Source organism: Chinchilla lanigera, unplaced genomic scaffold, assembly GCF_000276665.1.
Source record: "Chinchilla lanigera isolate Chin_1 unplaced genomic scaffold, ChiLan1.0 scaffold00125, whole genome shotgun sequence".
Classification (NCBI taxonomy): domain Eukaryota; kingdom Metazoa; phylum Chordata; class Mammalia; order Rodentia; family Chinchillidae; genus Chinchilla; species Chinchilla lanigera.
In genome coordinates this window covers 379847-394967 of record NW_004955526.1, presented here as the reverse complement: position 1 = coordinate 394967, position 15121 = coordinate 379847, and the positions used below count along the sequence as shown (strand labels likewise).

The 15121-nt window shown below is 39.0% G+C and overlaps 1 protein-coding gene across 2 annotated transcripts in view; it reads left to right on the top strand.

Moving 5' to 3' along the window:
* The first annotated feature begins 1639 nt into the window (after positions 1-1639).
* The window catches only part of Dse (dermatan sulfate epimerase), a 44656-nt gene continuing 31174 nt past the window's right edge, over positions 1640-15121 (top strand). The window contains exons 1-2 of one of the 2 annotated variants that reach the window (XM_005409751.2): positions 1640-1658; positions 2513-2981. In XM_005409751.2, coding sequence (XP_005409808.1) covers positions 2566-2981 — 416 coding nt within the window. In that variant the 5' untranslated portion in view covers positions 1640-1658; positions 2513-2565. Of the gene's footprint in view, positions 1659-2512; positions 2982-15121 lie in introns of those variants that run through there. The other variant, XM_005409752.2, reaches the window with a different exon arrangement.

The window sequence follows — 15121 nt, the reverse complement described above, 5'->3', positions numbered from 1 at the left end:
GATCAACAAAGGCCTTCATAGCTTGAAGAACATTGGTGGCATAGAAGGTAGGGAGCACACGATTTGGGACCCTGCGAGTGCTGGGTCCTGGCTCCTTAGGTGGCCTCCGTGGATGAGTGTTCTGCAATTTCTTGCAGGGTTCTGCATTGTCCTACATGCTTTTTCCCACAGCTGTTAATGTTTTAAATGTGCAGTAACTCAACTCCGGCGGTGATACTCTCAATGAATTTGGAGCAGTAATCAGAATCACCAAAAATAGTTGTAATATAGGCAGTGTCATCTCCAAAGGCACATCGCCATGAGGTTTTGTGCCTGAGGGTCAACTCTTCTTGTTTAAATATACTCAGGCATGTCTTTGTAACTGGAAGACTACCAGAAGAAGGCAGAAGTAGCTGGGATAGTAGGGTGCAGTTTCTCAGGTTTTGCTTGTGGACACCCCAGTGTAAGGACTGGAGCAGCCCTCACTATCTCAGAGACTCCAAGGCTCGGTAGAAAGGAGGTGTGTAGAGCGGGGGAGAAAGACAGAAACAACTCGGCCTTTGCAGTGGCAAAATATTGGGGAATGTTTATGCAGAATCTGAGATGGAAAAACTTCTGGTCTCTGCGTATCTTCTTACCTCTTCCCTGGTAGTTCAAGTACCCCCGCAATCCCTGCCATTAAAAAAAAAACCAATTGCAAGAACTTCAGTTGCATGCATGTGGGAGCCAATTAAAGGTGAACTGAGTCTTCCAAACTGTCCTCTCCCCAGGTGCCTAAATCCTTGCACTATTAATTGCATTGATGACAGCATCCATTGGGAGTTTAATATACGTGTTCAGGCTTTTTTTTTTAAGTGTTAGCAGTATTGTTCTCTGAAAGTAGCAAGAAATAATCCCCTGGAGGAATTGAACATAACTTGAGACAGGCACTTTCTGTGTTGCCAGAGACCACACCCCTTCTCAGGCTTAACCTCAGAAGACTGTTGCTTTTGGCTGATTCTCTGACCTTGAAGGTTTTTGCAGCCGCCTTGAAGCTTTGGGGTACTAGACATAATATGAACAGGGCCTAAGCATTATTTCTATTTTATAAGTTTTATTTAGCATTGCTGCATTAAGTTTTTTATTCATCAGAAGTTCTACTCTTGAATCTGAAGTGCTTCACAAAACCACTGCATTGAGTTTTTGGGTGTGTGTATTTAAAGTCTAAAGCACGGTGGAGAATTTACTGATGATCAGAATAAGGCAGCGGCCAGGGCTGCCATGTTGCCTTTCTCTTGGAGACAGAGCAATGGCTTGACCTTCAGTGTGTGTTCAAATCTTAATTTTTCTCTTCTGAATGTGATGAGGCAGATTTTCCTTGGAAAAATAGTTTGGGTTCAGCTTGGGAGGCTGAGTTTTCACCATCGGTTTTTCCCTTTAATAATTGAAAACTACTGTTCATTATTTACACAAGACTGTCTTTTTCTGGTCTGCTTTCTATAACCTTTCCCCTCTTAAGAATTTTAAGAATTCCCTGACTTTCCTCTGGGGGATTTTATGCCTGCTTTATCCCAGATGTGAGACATAGACGAGGCTGAGGTTTCTTTTTTCTTTTTTTTTTGAGTGTTCATACATTTGAAAGATGTTCTTTTAACCAGTGCACAAATCTGCCCCTGACTGAAGAAAAGGAAGTCAGATAGGTAAGAAAATATTTGAGCTTGGTTTAAATTTCTGACTTACTGAAAGACCACCAAAATTCCACACACAAAATGAAAAGTAGACAGTAGTTTCAAATATTAAGAGGAGATGCACATGTGTTATTTCACCTTTTTAATCCTGAATGAAGGCATGTCAGGTTCTAGTTCCAGCAGTCTGGTCTTGGGCTTGCTCCCCAACTTACAGGCTTGGCAGATGTTTATTCCATCTTTATCTTCTCTGTCTCCATCTTCTGTTCACACAAAGAGAATGTTTAGTCTTACTCATAATATTGTGTCTGCCTACATTCTCGTAGACGTATTGATTCTAATCCCTGGTTCAGAATGTAAAATGCTAGGAAGAGGGGAGAAGTTAGAACAAAGGAGGCAATGTTAATAAATGCAGGATTTTTTATTTTATGTTGTAATGCCTACTCAGATTCCCAGACAATATGTCACCACCAGTTTCTAGTAATTGTGGTTTATGTCTTAATATCTAAAAAAAACACCATGAGATCTAAACTTTTCTGTATGGTAATATGTGAGCAAAAATACCAAGAAGACCCTTTTCTTCCCTACTTGAATAAATATACTGTTTTCCTAAGTTCAAAATTGTGTTTCCCATAATGAATACAATTCTGACATAGCGTGTTTCATTGTATAAAATCAGAACTTAGCTAGGTTTTAGGAAGTTTTTCTTAACTCAAATTTTTTATATTTAAAAAGTCAAAATCCATAAACCTTATATTTTAAGATTTAGGCATTTTCTTAATAAGGACTCTATCTCCCATAAATTTCCAACTATCCCATGTTCCCTAGGCTGACATGCAGTCTTGGACTTTGTTTTTCATCTCCTGTAGGATCTTTCGAAGATGTTTTGGCTGCCTTGGAGATTTGGAGATCTGATGCCACGATGAGGACTCACACACGGGGGGCTCCCAGTGTGTTTTTCATATGTCTGCTTTGCCTGGGGTCAGCCCACACTACAGATGAGAACCCAGAAGTCCTGATTCCCTTCACCAACGCCAACTACGACAGCCACCCCATGCTGTACTTCTCCAGGTCACAGGTGGCAGAGCTGCAGCTCTGGGCCGTGAGCTCACACGAGCACATCGCGGCCCGGCTCACTGAAGCTGTGCACACCATGCTCTCCAGCCCTTTGGAGTACCTCCCTCCCTGGGACCCCAAGGACTACAGTGCCCGCTGGAATGAAATCTATGGGAACAACTTGGGCGCCTTGGCCATGTTTTGTGTGCTGTATCCCGACAACATTGAAGCTCGAGACATGGCCAAAGACTACATGGAGAGGATGGCGGTGCAGCCTAGTTGGTAGATTTTTGTCTTTTTCTTCTTACTGTATTCACTTTGGAATTGAAAGAAATTAATTCATACTCAAATGAAATCTCAGAGATCAGGTTTTCACATATCTTCTTGTGTGTATATGTGTGTGTAGGGAGGGATTGCTTGTTATTTGTGTTGCCTGTGGCTTATGAATGGCCCACAGTTTCAAAAGACCTGGTAATTTCCATATTTCAGGGTGGAAGGGAGAGGTTTGCATGCAGCTTACCCAGAGAGAAAATAATTTAGAGAAATGAGTCAGCAGTGCACATGCTAACTGTTGAGAATTCTCCTCACTTGTTAACATGCATAGTGTGTGCAGTTACGCATCGCTTACTGACGGAGACACGTTCTGAGAAATGCATCTGCAGGTGACTTAATCATTGGGCAGATGTCATAAAATGTACGTACACAAATCTAGATGGTATACCCTGTTACACTTGGCATTAATAAGTAAATAAGTAACTAGGAAATAAACAGGCAATGTGAGGTTACTGCTGGCATAACATGGTACAGTGTTTTATAGTAATTGTTTTTAACAAGTAGAAGGAATGTGCTATAAAAGAACATTAATAAGTATAGTATAAGAAGTACATAAATTAGTAACAATTTATCATCATTGTCAAGTATTGTGCAATATACATAATTTTATGTGCTCTACTTTTATATGACTGAAAGTGGAGTCAGTTTGTTTATACCAGCATCAGCGCAAATGTGAGTAATGAATGTGATGTGATGACGGCTATGATGTCACTAGGCAATAAGAACTTTTCAGCTTAATTATAATTCTATAGGAACAACAGCACCAGATGTATGTGGTCCTGTGCTGACCAGAAACCATTATGTTCTGCATAACTGTATTCCCATGTTAACTGATCCCCCTCAGTGGTTAAAAGCTTTGGCCAGCAAGAAATTTCACTCAATTAAGACTTATTTGCACTACACAACAATAAGGAACCAAAAGCCAATGTGTTAGGTAGGATTAGCGGGCAGTTTATAAACAAGATTCTATCCAGTTAACCAGCAGATTGCCCAATCATGTAGGAAAACCAGTGTTACATTGTAATCAGTGTGAAGGATTCTAATTATGTAATAGTTTACTTTCAGAAGTTGAAGATTCAAGAACAAACTTGTCCCTTTTTGGTTACCTTGCATTTGTTTTATTTGTTTGTAATTAATGCTTCCATAAAAATATGGGTTCAATTGACTAAACTGGGAATTCTACGGGCTTTTTAGTTTTACAAATAATATGAAATAGCCTTTTAAAATTATGTAAACTGCCACTTGTCATACGAGTAGAAAAAGCTCATTTTTAAACGCTAAGAAAAATCAATGAGTGCATTTAATTCCTTGATGAATTGCATCTTACCTGAATTATATCTTATATATCACAGAGGTGAAGAATGGTGACTTGCCAGTCCTCTGATAAATATCTGCAATTTCTTAATGAAAAAAAGTATAGATGAGTTGGCATTGAATTAGGATTATTTTTAAGTGTATGTAGTCATTTTGAAGCTTACAGTGTGTTAGACTGAAAAGAACTTATTTGGTTTGTTGCAAATACAAAGTTTAGATATGTGTGTAGTTCTGACTCTGACTTATTAATTGATCTTATTCCATTCCTGATGCTAACAAAGAAAATAAAAAGATTGTGAAAATTGTATAACATTTTAACAAGATTATATTACCAAATGTTACCATAGTTTAAAATAGTTAATATGTTTATATGACTTAGAAAAAAAACCTTCATGGTCTATAACAGTACTTCTCTTTCCTTTTCTGTTTTGTACAAGTAGATTTTGGCACATTAGCATCCTGATGAAAATGTGCCAGAGAGGCCCTGTGAAAAGCCATGTATCACATAAGGCTAACAGACTGTGAAGTACCTTTTTGAGTAAATGAAGATCTTAACACAATACAGTTGTGTTAAGAATTGTCTGAGACCAGGGCAATTTTATTATAATATAAAACATTCAGGTGTGTGAATACTAATGAATAACTCCTTTTAGAGGAGATTAGACATCTCTAATAAAAAGATAACAATAAAAGTTTAATTTTCATGTAATTCTAGTTCAGATTTACTAGTCATTAGAGGTATGAAGAAGTGTACTAGAAGACAAGTGCTTTATTTATAGCAGTAAAGATAAAAAATCGGCGAAACTGTGTACCACTGTACAGTGATCAGAAGCCAGTATGGCTCACTAGGACTGAACAGCTGGTTTCTTTCTCTTGACCTCCAAGAAGCTGAAGGTTAGAAATTGAGGATTTGCCTTTACATCTGATTTTAGTTTCAGAAATGACCAGGAATAGACAATTGAACTACTTTAACATTTTAGGCAGTACATTTTCATGATTTTGTAGAAATTTTAACTTTTGAAAAACAACAACTCTTGGGCTGTTAAACATTCATTTAGGTTTGTGGTTGCAGATAATCACTTTTTGACAACTGTTAAAAGGTTTTACAGTTCACCCTCCCCTGTTTAAATTATTCATTTAAATCATATGTCTTCACTATATGCAAAAAAGTGTTTTGTGAGAACTGTCATTGTCTTAGGTTATAGTTTACCTATATTTCATTTCAGAGAAAGAAGACTGGTTCCTATTTATAAAAGAGATCAATAATTGATACAGAAATTAGAAACCTGCAGTGCCTTCATCAGCCTGACTATATTTGCTAATTTCCTTGAAGAACAGTTCTATTCTTAAGAAAACCAGTGACTAAATTGTGTTCATTTACATACTGGGGATTCAATGAAGAATTGACTCAGTAATTTTATAATTTGCACCCAGGGGAAGAAATACACACATTGTGTACTTAAAACCTAAGCTAGGGATATTTCTTCTGCTCAGAATTGAGTCTAAGCATAATTTAATGAGAAGTTTTATTAGTTTTTATTTATGATGCAAACAGTTGTATCCTCTTGTACTCTATGGTGCTGGAAAATAACCAACTCTGGAGTCATACTACCTGCATTTGAATCTTCCACTCTTTAGTTGGGTTACTTCAGATTTATTTTCTTAGTCTGTCTGAACTTTAGTGTCTGAATGTATAATGTAGTAATAATTGAATTTACCTCATAGCAGTGTTAAAGGATTAAGTGAGATAATCAATGTAAAGTCTCGGCAAAGTTTCAGTCACACAGTAAGCTAATGGTGACACCAGAAAAGAAGCCTGGTATGGAAAAGAATTGCATATGAAGTATGCAGAATTGCATATGAACTATGCATGCAAATTCATTAATCTGGTTCATTTCATTGAGTAGTGTAAATAAAGATTTTAAAAGGTCACATTTATAGATTCACTTAACAATTTGGGCCATTGACAAAAAAGTTAAATGGGAAATATATAGTTGTACTGTTTTCACCCATATACTATAAGGTAAAAAAGTAATTTAAAAGATTGATGGTGGTGGTGGCAGTTGAGAAATAACAGCTGGTTTTTCATTGTGTGTATTTCTGAGCACCAGGAAGATGAGACTTACCTGTGTGCCATATCCTCTCCTGGAAGACCTCTTCTTTTTCTTTCTTGTTTCTGCTAATACTTTCTCATTATTCATCTCTGGAAAAGTAACAGTTATTTAAGTTTGTCTTAACTCAAATCTAAAAGTCAAATTTAAAAATATTTTTAACCCAATATAATAGTAAATTATTTCTTTATCACCAATATCTTTACTTCTACTCTTTTTTCTCCCTATAGATCTTATCTTCTAAATGAGAGCTAGGATTTGGAGTCCCAGTTAGCTCCATGTTCATGTAAAAGCTTGATTAGAACTTAATATCCAACCATTCTTAGAAGGCATAATTAGTAAAAGCATAAACCTAGGGCTGAGAACAATGGAGGATTTCACTTAAAGTGGACTAAAGGGGGCTGGGGATTTAGCTCAGCGGCACAGTGCCTGCCTGGCAAGCATGAGGTTGTGAGTTTGATTCCCAGTACCAGAAAAATACCAAAAAAATAAAAAAATAAAGTAGACTAAAGGTGGTCACGACAGCATGTTCTGTGTATGGCAGTCAGCACTTGGGGCTATCTTCATTCATAAATGGTTGATTTCTGTATTCAAGTCTTACATAGTAAAAAAAAATACAGTTTAAAATTCAAAATCAAAGACCCAATCCCAAAAATGGGCATCTGAGATACAGTTGTCAAATAAATATATGAAAAAATGTTCAAGATCATTGGTCATCTGAAAGATGCAAATTAAAACAACACTGAGATTCCATCTCACCCCAGAAAGAATGGCTATCATCAAAAAATCAACCAATAACAAATGCTTGCAGGCCTGTGGGGAAAAAGGGACCCTCTTCCACTGTTGTGTAGTATAGACTGGTACAACCACTCTGGAAATCAGTGTGGAGATTACTCAAACTAGGGTTAGAGGTCCCATTTGACCCAGCTAGTCTCCCTCTGGGTGTTTTCTCAGAAGAATTAAAAGAATCATACAGCAGCAATATATGTGCACTCATGTTTATAGTAGCACAATTTGTAAGAGCTAAATCTTGAAAACAACCCAAATGCCCATCAACTGAAAAATGGATAAAAAAGATGTATTTTTATACAATGGAGTATTACTCAACTATAAAGAAAAACTCGAGGCTTTTATAGGTAAATGGAGCAACTACTTTGAGTATAACAATATGCAATACAGTAGCTATTGTTAATTTCCTATCTTGTTTTGAAATTCTGTATCATTTTTGTTTTTTTCATTATTGTCTTTAAAATTAAAAAGATAAATTAAAAAAAGATAGGTTGTAACAAGATTTGTTAAAGCTGCAGTTCATCAATGGTGCATTTCTAAGTAACAACCTTTCTAAGTTCTTTGCTCTTACCTTGTAAACCCAGGGGAGCAGGCCTGCCATAGTGTCTTTGGGAATCTGTCCATATAGTGCTTGCATGTTGGGCCTGCCCCTTAGTTAGCCATGTGTTCTTGGCAGCTTCCTTAACCCTGGTAAGTATGTTCCTTCTCTGTAGATGCCAGTGATTCCTCCCCTGCAGGACTGTTCCAAGGATGACAGGAGACGGTGCATGTGAAGCTCTTAGCAGTATGTGTCTGGCACAGTTTTACTAAAAAGTTGATTATTGTTACACAGAAATAGATGTGAAGATGCAATTTTATTCTTTTACAGTTTTTGATATACAGTATTCCATTTTACCTAGGTATCCCTCTAGCATTATATTTTTCAGAAGTATTTGTTATGAATCATTCTTTCTCCCTTTCTTCATAGTATTTTTGGTATCATCAGACAGAAAATAAATCACAGAGGAAAGAAATTACTTCACTTTTGCATTGGAGCCAGTTGGCTACAGGAAATCAGGAGAACTGGGGAGGGAAACAAAGAAAGTTGAAATTTTGGACAGAGAAGTAATTGTATTTTTTCCCCTGCAACAGACAGTATTAAATCCTTGCCTGTGGATTGCAGATTTCTGGCTGGTGACATCCGAGGGTGTATTTGTAAAATAAAGTAAAATAATAAGAGGGAAAAAGAAAAGCTTCCGTCACAGTGAAATGAACTGGTTGGTTTTATTTTCGCACTTCTCCAAAATGTAGATTGGGCCTGCCTTTCCCGGTGTGGCCGGAACTCCACATGCGGTTCTGTGCAGCTGTTTATCAGGCTTTTTGCTTTAAACCAAGTTAAAGCTGAGAATCGAAAGGGAAGGATGTAGCCGGGCCCCAACATGTGCAGCCACAGCACCACGAGTAAAAGGATCAGATTTTCCTCCCCCGACCTGTGAGGGGGGCGGGGCGGGGCCAGGCCCAGAGTGCACCTGGAACCCATTACCAAGAACTGCTGGAAACAGACTCAAGCTGCAGAAACTCCGCCCCCACTCCCCTCGGCTTTTACCTCATTCATGGTTTTCCTCTTTTGGCCCTTCCCCGCGCTGTCTTCCTGTTTCTCTGTTCTTTCATTCTGTGACCTAAAGAAAGCTCTCCTCTCTTACTCGGCTTCAGATCCTTGCAAACAGAAGAGAGAAATAACTGGTGGCTAAAAGCCCTTTGACACTGTTCAGATTCTTTACAATTCACAGAAACGTGTATGACAGAAGCAGGGCAGTGGGAATCCCTTCTTCCAGGCCATTTCGAAAGCAGGTTGCCAGATCACTACAAAAGGATTCTTGGGCAAGAACTGAGGTGAGCAGACCTGTGGCAGGAGGAAGTCTGTGGAGAGGAGCTGAGGGTGAGGCCAAAGCAGGTGCAGGTGAGCTGAGCATGAACAGCTGTGTAGTGAGTAGGCATACACTGCACGGCATACTCAGTTAACCTGCATTCTTGCTGCACAGCTAAATTGAACTCTGACTCCTTCTGCATCTATTTCAAATGCAAGTGATGATAACAGTTCTGATAATGCTTTTTCAACAACAGCTTGAAGCTAATTTAATTGCAGCTATAATGGTACACAATTGAAAAGAAATTCAAAATTATTTTTTTTGCAGACTCTGTGGTTTGATCCTAAGGTTCAGTGCCAGCTTGCTTCTGAGTGACTTGCTCAGGTGTTGCCTTTTAAAATGCAGCTCAGCCTTGCAGAGTTGCCAGAGGGAGGTGTGCTCAAAGCCAGAAGAATCTTCGTCCCTCTTTAACGGGGTCCCGGTCAGTGCCCTTCACCTCCTACATACAAACACAGGTACTGCAAGTATAAACTTCCACACAGGCTTTACAATCTGAATCTCAAGTTTTTCTCATTTAAAAACCTGGCTGTTTGGATTTTGTGCATTCCAAGTTCTGTATTTTGAGGGAAAACATTAGTTGGCAAGTGCTGCACGTAGGTATAGCTATAATCCATTTCAGTGATGCTTTGTAATAATTTTTAAAAGTTGGCTTATCTATACCACTTAAGACATAGAGTCTTGCTGACATTGCATTCTTGCTAATGATATCTAGATATTTATGGCAACTGAGGATAATAAAGGCATGTGTGACTCTATGCGCATAGAGTCTCTTATAAAGCTTGCTAGTTCATTTGACCTTCAGTGGCCTTTTAATCGTCTGTCTCCTTTACCATGTCAATTATGGGCACATAATTTTAGCCATGCTTCGCATTGCCTGGCTCACCCATGCTTCCTTTCTACTGTCAGCACACTGACTTTGGAGAGCAGCAGGGGACCGTGAGGGCCAGATCATTTCTTAGGCCCCCATAGTGAGCCTTTGGTTTAGAAAGCTTTGGAATGGCCAGAAGGGATGCATCAGGAAAAGAGAAACTGTTTAGAAGCTTACCATCTTAGTGTAGGACAGAAATGAAGACTATAGTTGAAACAGTGAGGGTGGAAGAAAGAGGAATGAATTTAAGAGACATCTAGGACAGAACATGTGTAAAGGTTGCTGGCTATAGGACACTGTCTCAAAGTGTGACCTTTCAGTAGGGTGTCCTTAAAAGACAGGTTCCAGGGATGCTTCTTCCTCCAGACTCGCTGAATCCCGACCTCATGGAGGAGTCCTAGGGACTTTTAACAAGTTCTTGTGTGCTTGTGAGGTACACTGAAACTTAAATTAGAGTGAGGGCAGGGTGAAGGGTGACCTGGTGACTGGCTGATGCCCAGAAGAGATAGAGAACGTGGGACAGATCACTGGTTTGTGCAAAAGAATAACTAGTTCACCTTCTTACATCTTTTTGTGTCTCTTACAATTATCCTGCAGGTTGTATCTATTTCACTTGTAGTTATTAACAATTGTGTAGACAGGTGATTCTCAAAGCCCTCTGCCCCTGTTATCATTATAAGAGCTAATGGATATCCCTGACACAGATACTTTGGTGTTCCTTATGTTTAGGACCTTCTCCATCTGACAAGTCCACCATCTTCCATTTGGATGTGTTCTGGAGCTTTGCGCTGCTGTGGTCATTTTTCTCCCCCTCCCTTCCTCTTTACTCTAGCTGCTCTGAATGCATTTTGCTTTTGCCAGTTCTTTCACTGTTGAATATGATGAGAACCAGGAAAATGTGTTTCTGAGAGGTAAAAAAAAATCAGCCTGTTGTCACCTTCACCATTAAACATGCCCTCATCCAGAGCTTACAGATTTTCTCAGTCATTTTTTTCTAGAAAGTCTGTGATTTTATTGTTTCAAAGGCTCTCACCCTCAGATAGGCATAGATCCACTTGGACTTTTTGCCCTGGTATTTGGAGTTCTACCTTGAGTCTGACCCACTGTGAGCTGGCTTTTCTGCCCACAGAGATGCTCGACTGACGCACCTCTTCTCTTCCACACTTGGCACAAGACTATCAAGACTTCACTATTCATATTAACTTCACCCTTGGTTGCATTTTCCATAACCCAGTGACATTTTTATTCAACTCGTAGGTTTTTAGCCATCAGTGGGTTGCATACCTGATTGTCTAACCAGAATGTGTGTCTTCAAGATGCAGTCCCAAAGAAACTTCTTCCTAGAATTTTCCTGGATCCTACCCCTACCCTGTCAGTGGGATTCAGGTGCCCTAAGGAACCCATGTGAAATTCTTGAAGCATGTATTGCCTGCACTGTAAGTTTTGGCTCATTACTCTCCCACACTTGTACATAAGCTTGTTGAGGGTAGCACCAACATCTTTATCTTTGAGTCCTAGAACTTAATATGGTACACCTGCCACAGGACACTAATAATCATACTGAACGAACGGTCCTGTTTGGACACGGTCTTAGCTTGCCAAGAGCAAGAATCCAGAGTCTTCATACAATCTTACATCTGACTTGTGCCATGCACACTGTGGCCACTCATTTGTTAGACCTGGTTTCACTCTGAAGACCTGCCTGTTGTCCACCTTCTGTCAGTCAGCAGTAGTCACAGAGGTGCTGTCTCATGACCCCTGCAGTCCCATAGGAGGGATATCAGGATTGACATCTCTGCGGAGCTCACCAAAGCACGACTCTGTAGTGCTCTCATACTCCATGTTCCCATCCCTGATCCCTTGGATCTTGGCATCTGTCCAATGACAAGGAGTACCCATGTGTGTTCCCCATCAGGTCCCCACAACAGAGCCTTTGGTTTTATTCACCTGACAGCCTCCTGCTTCTAGTTTCGACGTTAACTGGTGGTGGTATCTATGATACGACAGAGGCACTATGTGATCGGGATTTTAAGGGCAAGGGCTGTGGAGCCAGCCTATCCATGTTCCAACTCCATTCACAAGCTTTGCAGTACTGAGTGTGTTATATGGCCCGTGGCTCAGTTTCCTTATCTGAAAGTTGGACATAAATATGCTCACTTTGTAGTATTGTTTAGAGGATTTAGTGAGTTAACGAAACACCATGTGGCAGAAAATGTTAGGTGGTGTCATCTTTATCACTTTCCTTATATTTTGCTTTCTTGTAAATTGATGCCAACAGAGGAAATTTTCATTTTTAAGTAAATGTATGTCTGTTACATATGCATATATTTATTGTTAACTTACTCCGTTTTGGACATTTTGCTAAATATTGGGTACATAAGAATTTGAGGGAAGGTTGTACATTTTTCTTGTCAAGGGTTCTTGGTCTATGAAGATAGAAACTACTGCTTGCATTGGCATTATTTTATTTTCTTTCTCTTAAATGTAAAGTACTTTTAAGCCAAAAGAATTGTTTTGGAGAACAAAGGGTTGCTTCTCCTAATTCCATAGTGATCAGTTATTTTGTATGTCCTAAACTGGCCGCTGGGGGTTCATTTCATGTCTTCATATCTGCCACCAGTGCCTCCTGCCCTGTTTTGAGCATACTGGGTTTCACTGGTTTCCTGGGGCCCTTCCTGATAGTCCAGCCGGGGGATCTTTCTCCGTGTAGGCCCCAGATCCTCTGCAGAAAGGAGCATCCTTTGTTCTGTTCTGCTGAACTTGGGCAGCCTGGGTTCAGCCCGGCTCTTCCCAGGAAGCAGGTCTGGCCATGGTCCTCTCTGTCTGCAGGACACAGCTACTTAAAGGGTGTCATGTTTACTCTTAGAGACAGTAGCATTCAGACCTCTTTGTTTTAAATTTCAGTATTTATTGATTTTTTTTTTTTGTTACTACATGCTATGAATTCCAAATATAAAGTTAACCAGAGCAGTACTCTCATTGCCTTAAGAATCTGTGTTAGTCATCGTTTTTCCCTTAAGCAGTGGTCTGTCTGGCTATTTTTGAATTATACTATTTGTGAGAAACATAACACTTATTTCTAAACACAAGAGATCTTAGTTTTCTAAAATTAACATTTTGCGTGAAGGACAGATTTTTCAGTTTTTAAAACCTTTATTAGTATGTGTTTGTAGTACATCATGAGTACATTCATCTTGGGGAGTTGATACATGTGCATAACACATTTTGAGTCCTTGCTTCCTTCCCTTCCCCCACCTCTATCTCTGGGTCCCCTTCCCATTTGCAAAAGAGCTATCTTGCTGTTTCCTATTATCTTCCTTTTATTTAGCTCTTTAACTTATTTATACTTTGGGTTTCCCATATAAGAGAAACCATGTGATATTTAAGTTGTGTGTCTGGTTTATTGTACTTAACATTATGTTCTCAAAGTGCATCTATTTTCCTACAGATGATTCATACTTGTCCTTTATGGCTGACTAGTACACCTTTTGTACTTCTTCTGAGCAGTGTCTGTTCATTTCAGGTGTCCATTTTTCATAGGGTCTTTTATTTGGGAAGGTCCAATATTTTTAGATTCTTTATATATTCTAGATATTAGTCCTCTGTCCAGGGAATAGCTAGCAAAAAAATTTTTCCCATTCTATAAGTTGTCTCTTTACTCTTGTTTCCTTTGCTGTGGAGCTTTTAAATTTGATATAATTCCATTTCTTGATTGTTGAAGTTATTTCTTGTGCAATTGGAGTTCTGTTCACAAAGTCCTTGCCTATGCCTGTGTCTTCAAGAGTTTTGCTGATTTTTCCCCAGCAAATCCAGTGTTTCTGTTTTAATACTTAGATCTATAATGCATTTTGATTTTAATTTAGCATATAACAGTAGAAAATGGATCTAGACTGAGTCTTCTACATGTGGCTAGCCAGTTTCCCCAGCACCACTTATTAAAGAGGCTCTGTTTCCTCCATTGTATGTTTTTGGCTGCTTTCTCAAAGATCAGATAGCTGAATGTGCTGTGGGGTGTTTCTGCATTCTCTGTTCTGTCCCATTAAACCACACATCTATTTTTGTGCCAGTGCCATACTGTTTTTATCTCTGTAGTTTGGATAAGTTGAAATCCAGTATTGTAATATCTCCTACTTTGCTCTTGTTGCCCAGGATTACTTTTGCTATTCCATATCTCATCTTGGTTCTACATGAATTTTAGGTTTGTTTTTTCTAGTTCTTTGGGGAATACTGTTGGTATTTTGATTGGCATTGCTTTAAATCTTTGCATCAGTTTTGGTAGTATGGCAATTTTAACTGTATGGGTTCTGCTTATCCAAGAAGAGGGGACATATTTCCATTTTCTGATGTATTCTTCAGTCTCTTTTGTCAGAGTTCTGTAGTTTTTGTTTTAGAGGCTTTGTTCACTTCCTTGGTTAGGTTAATTCCTAAGTATTTAATTTTTCTTGAATCTGTTGGGAATAGTATTGCTTTTCTAATTTCTTCCTCATATGGGTTCATTATTGGTGTACAGGAATGCTATTTTAGTGTGTTGATCTTGTATCCAATTACCTTGCTACAATTAGTTCTAGGATTTTTTTGGTGGATTTTGGCATACTTCTGTGTATAGGATCATGTCATCTGTGAATAAGGATAGTTTGTCTTCTTTTCCTATATGTATTCCTTTTATTTCTTTCTCTTGCTGATTGCTCAGCTAATGTTTCAGCGTTGAAGAGGAGTGGTGATAGTAAACATCCTTGTCTTGCCTCTGACAAACCTCTTGTGACTATGACTCGTATTAAGGAGTAAAGTTTGCATCATAACCCAACACAGGAGATATACTCGTATCACAGTCTGAACTTTGAAAACCCTGCTCAACTTTCCTGAGAATCCCTTCCTCACTTCCCTCTCCTTGATCTCCAGGAAAGGGACTGTACCACTGTTTATTCTATAATTCTAATCTTTAGGACATTTGTTCCTCGCATCCACTGGAAAGCATCCTTTTTTCATTAAGAAGCAGTGTAAGGGCTGGGGATTTAGCTCAGCGGCAAAAGCGCCTGCCTGGCAAGCGCAAGGTCGTGAGTTCGGTTCCCAGTACCGGAGAAAAACCAAAAAAAAAAAAAA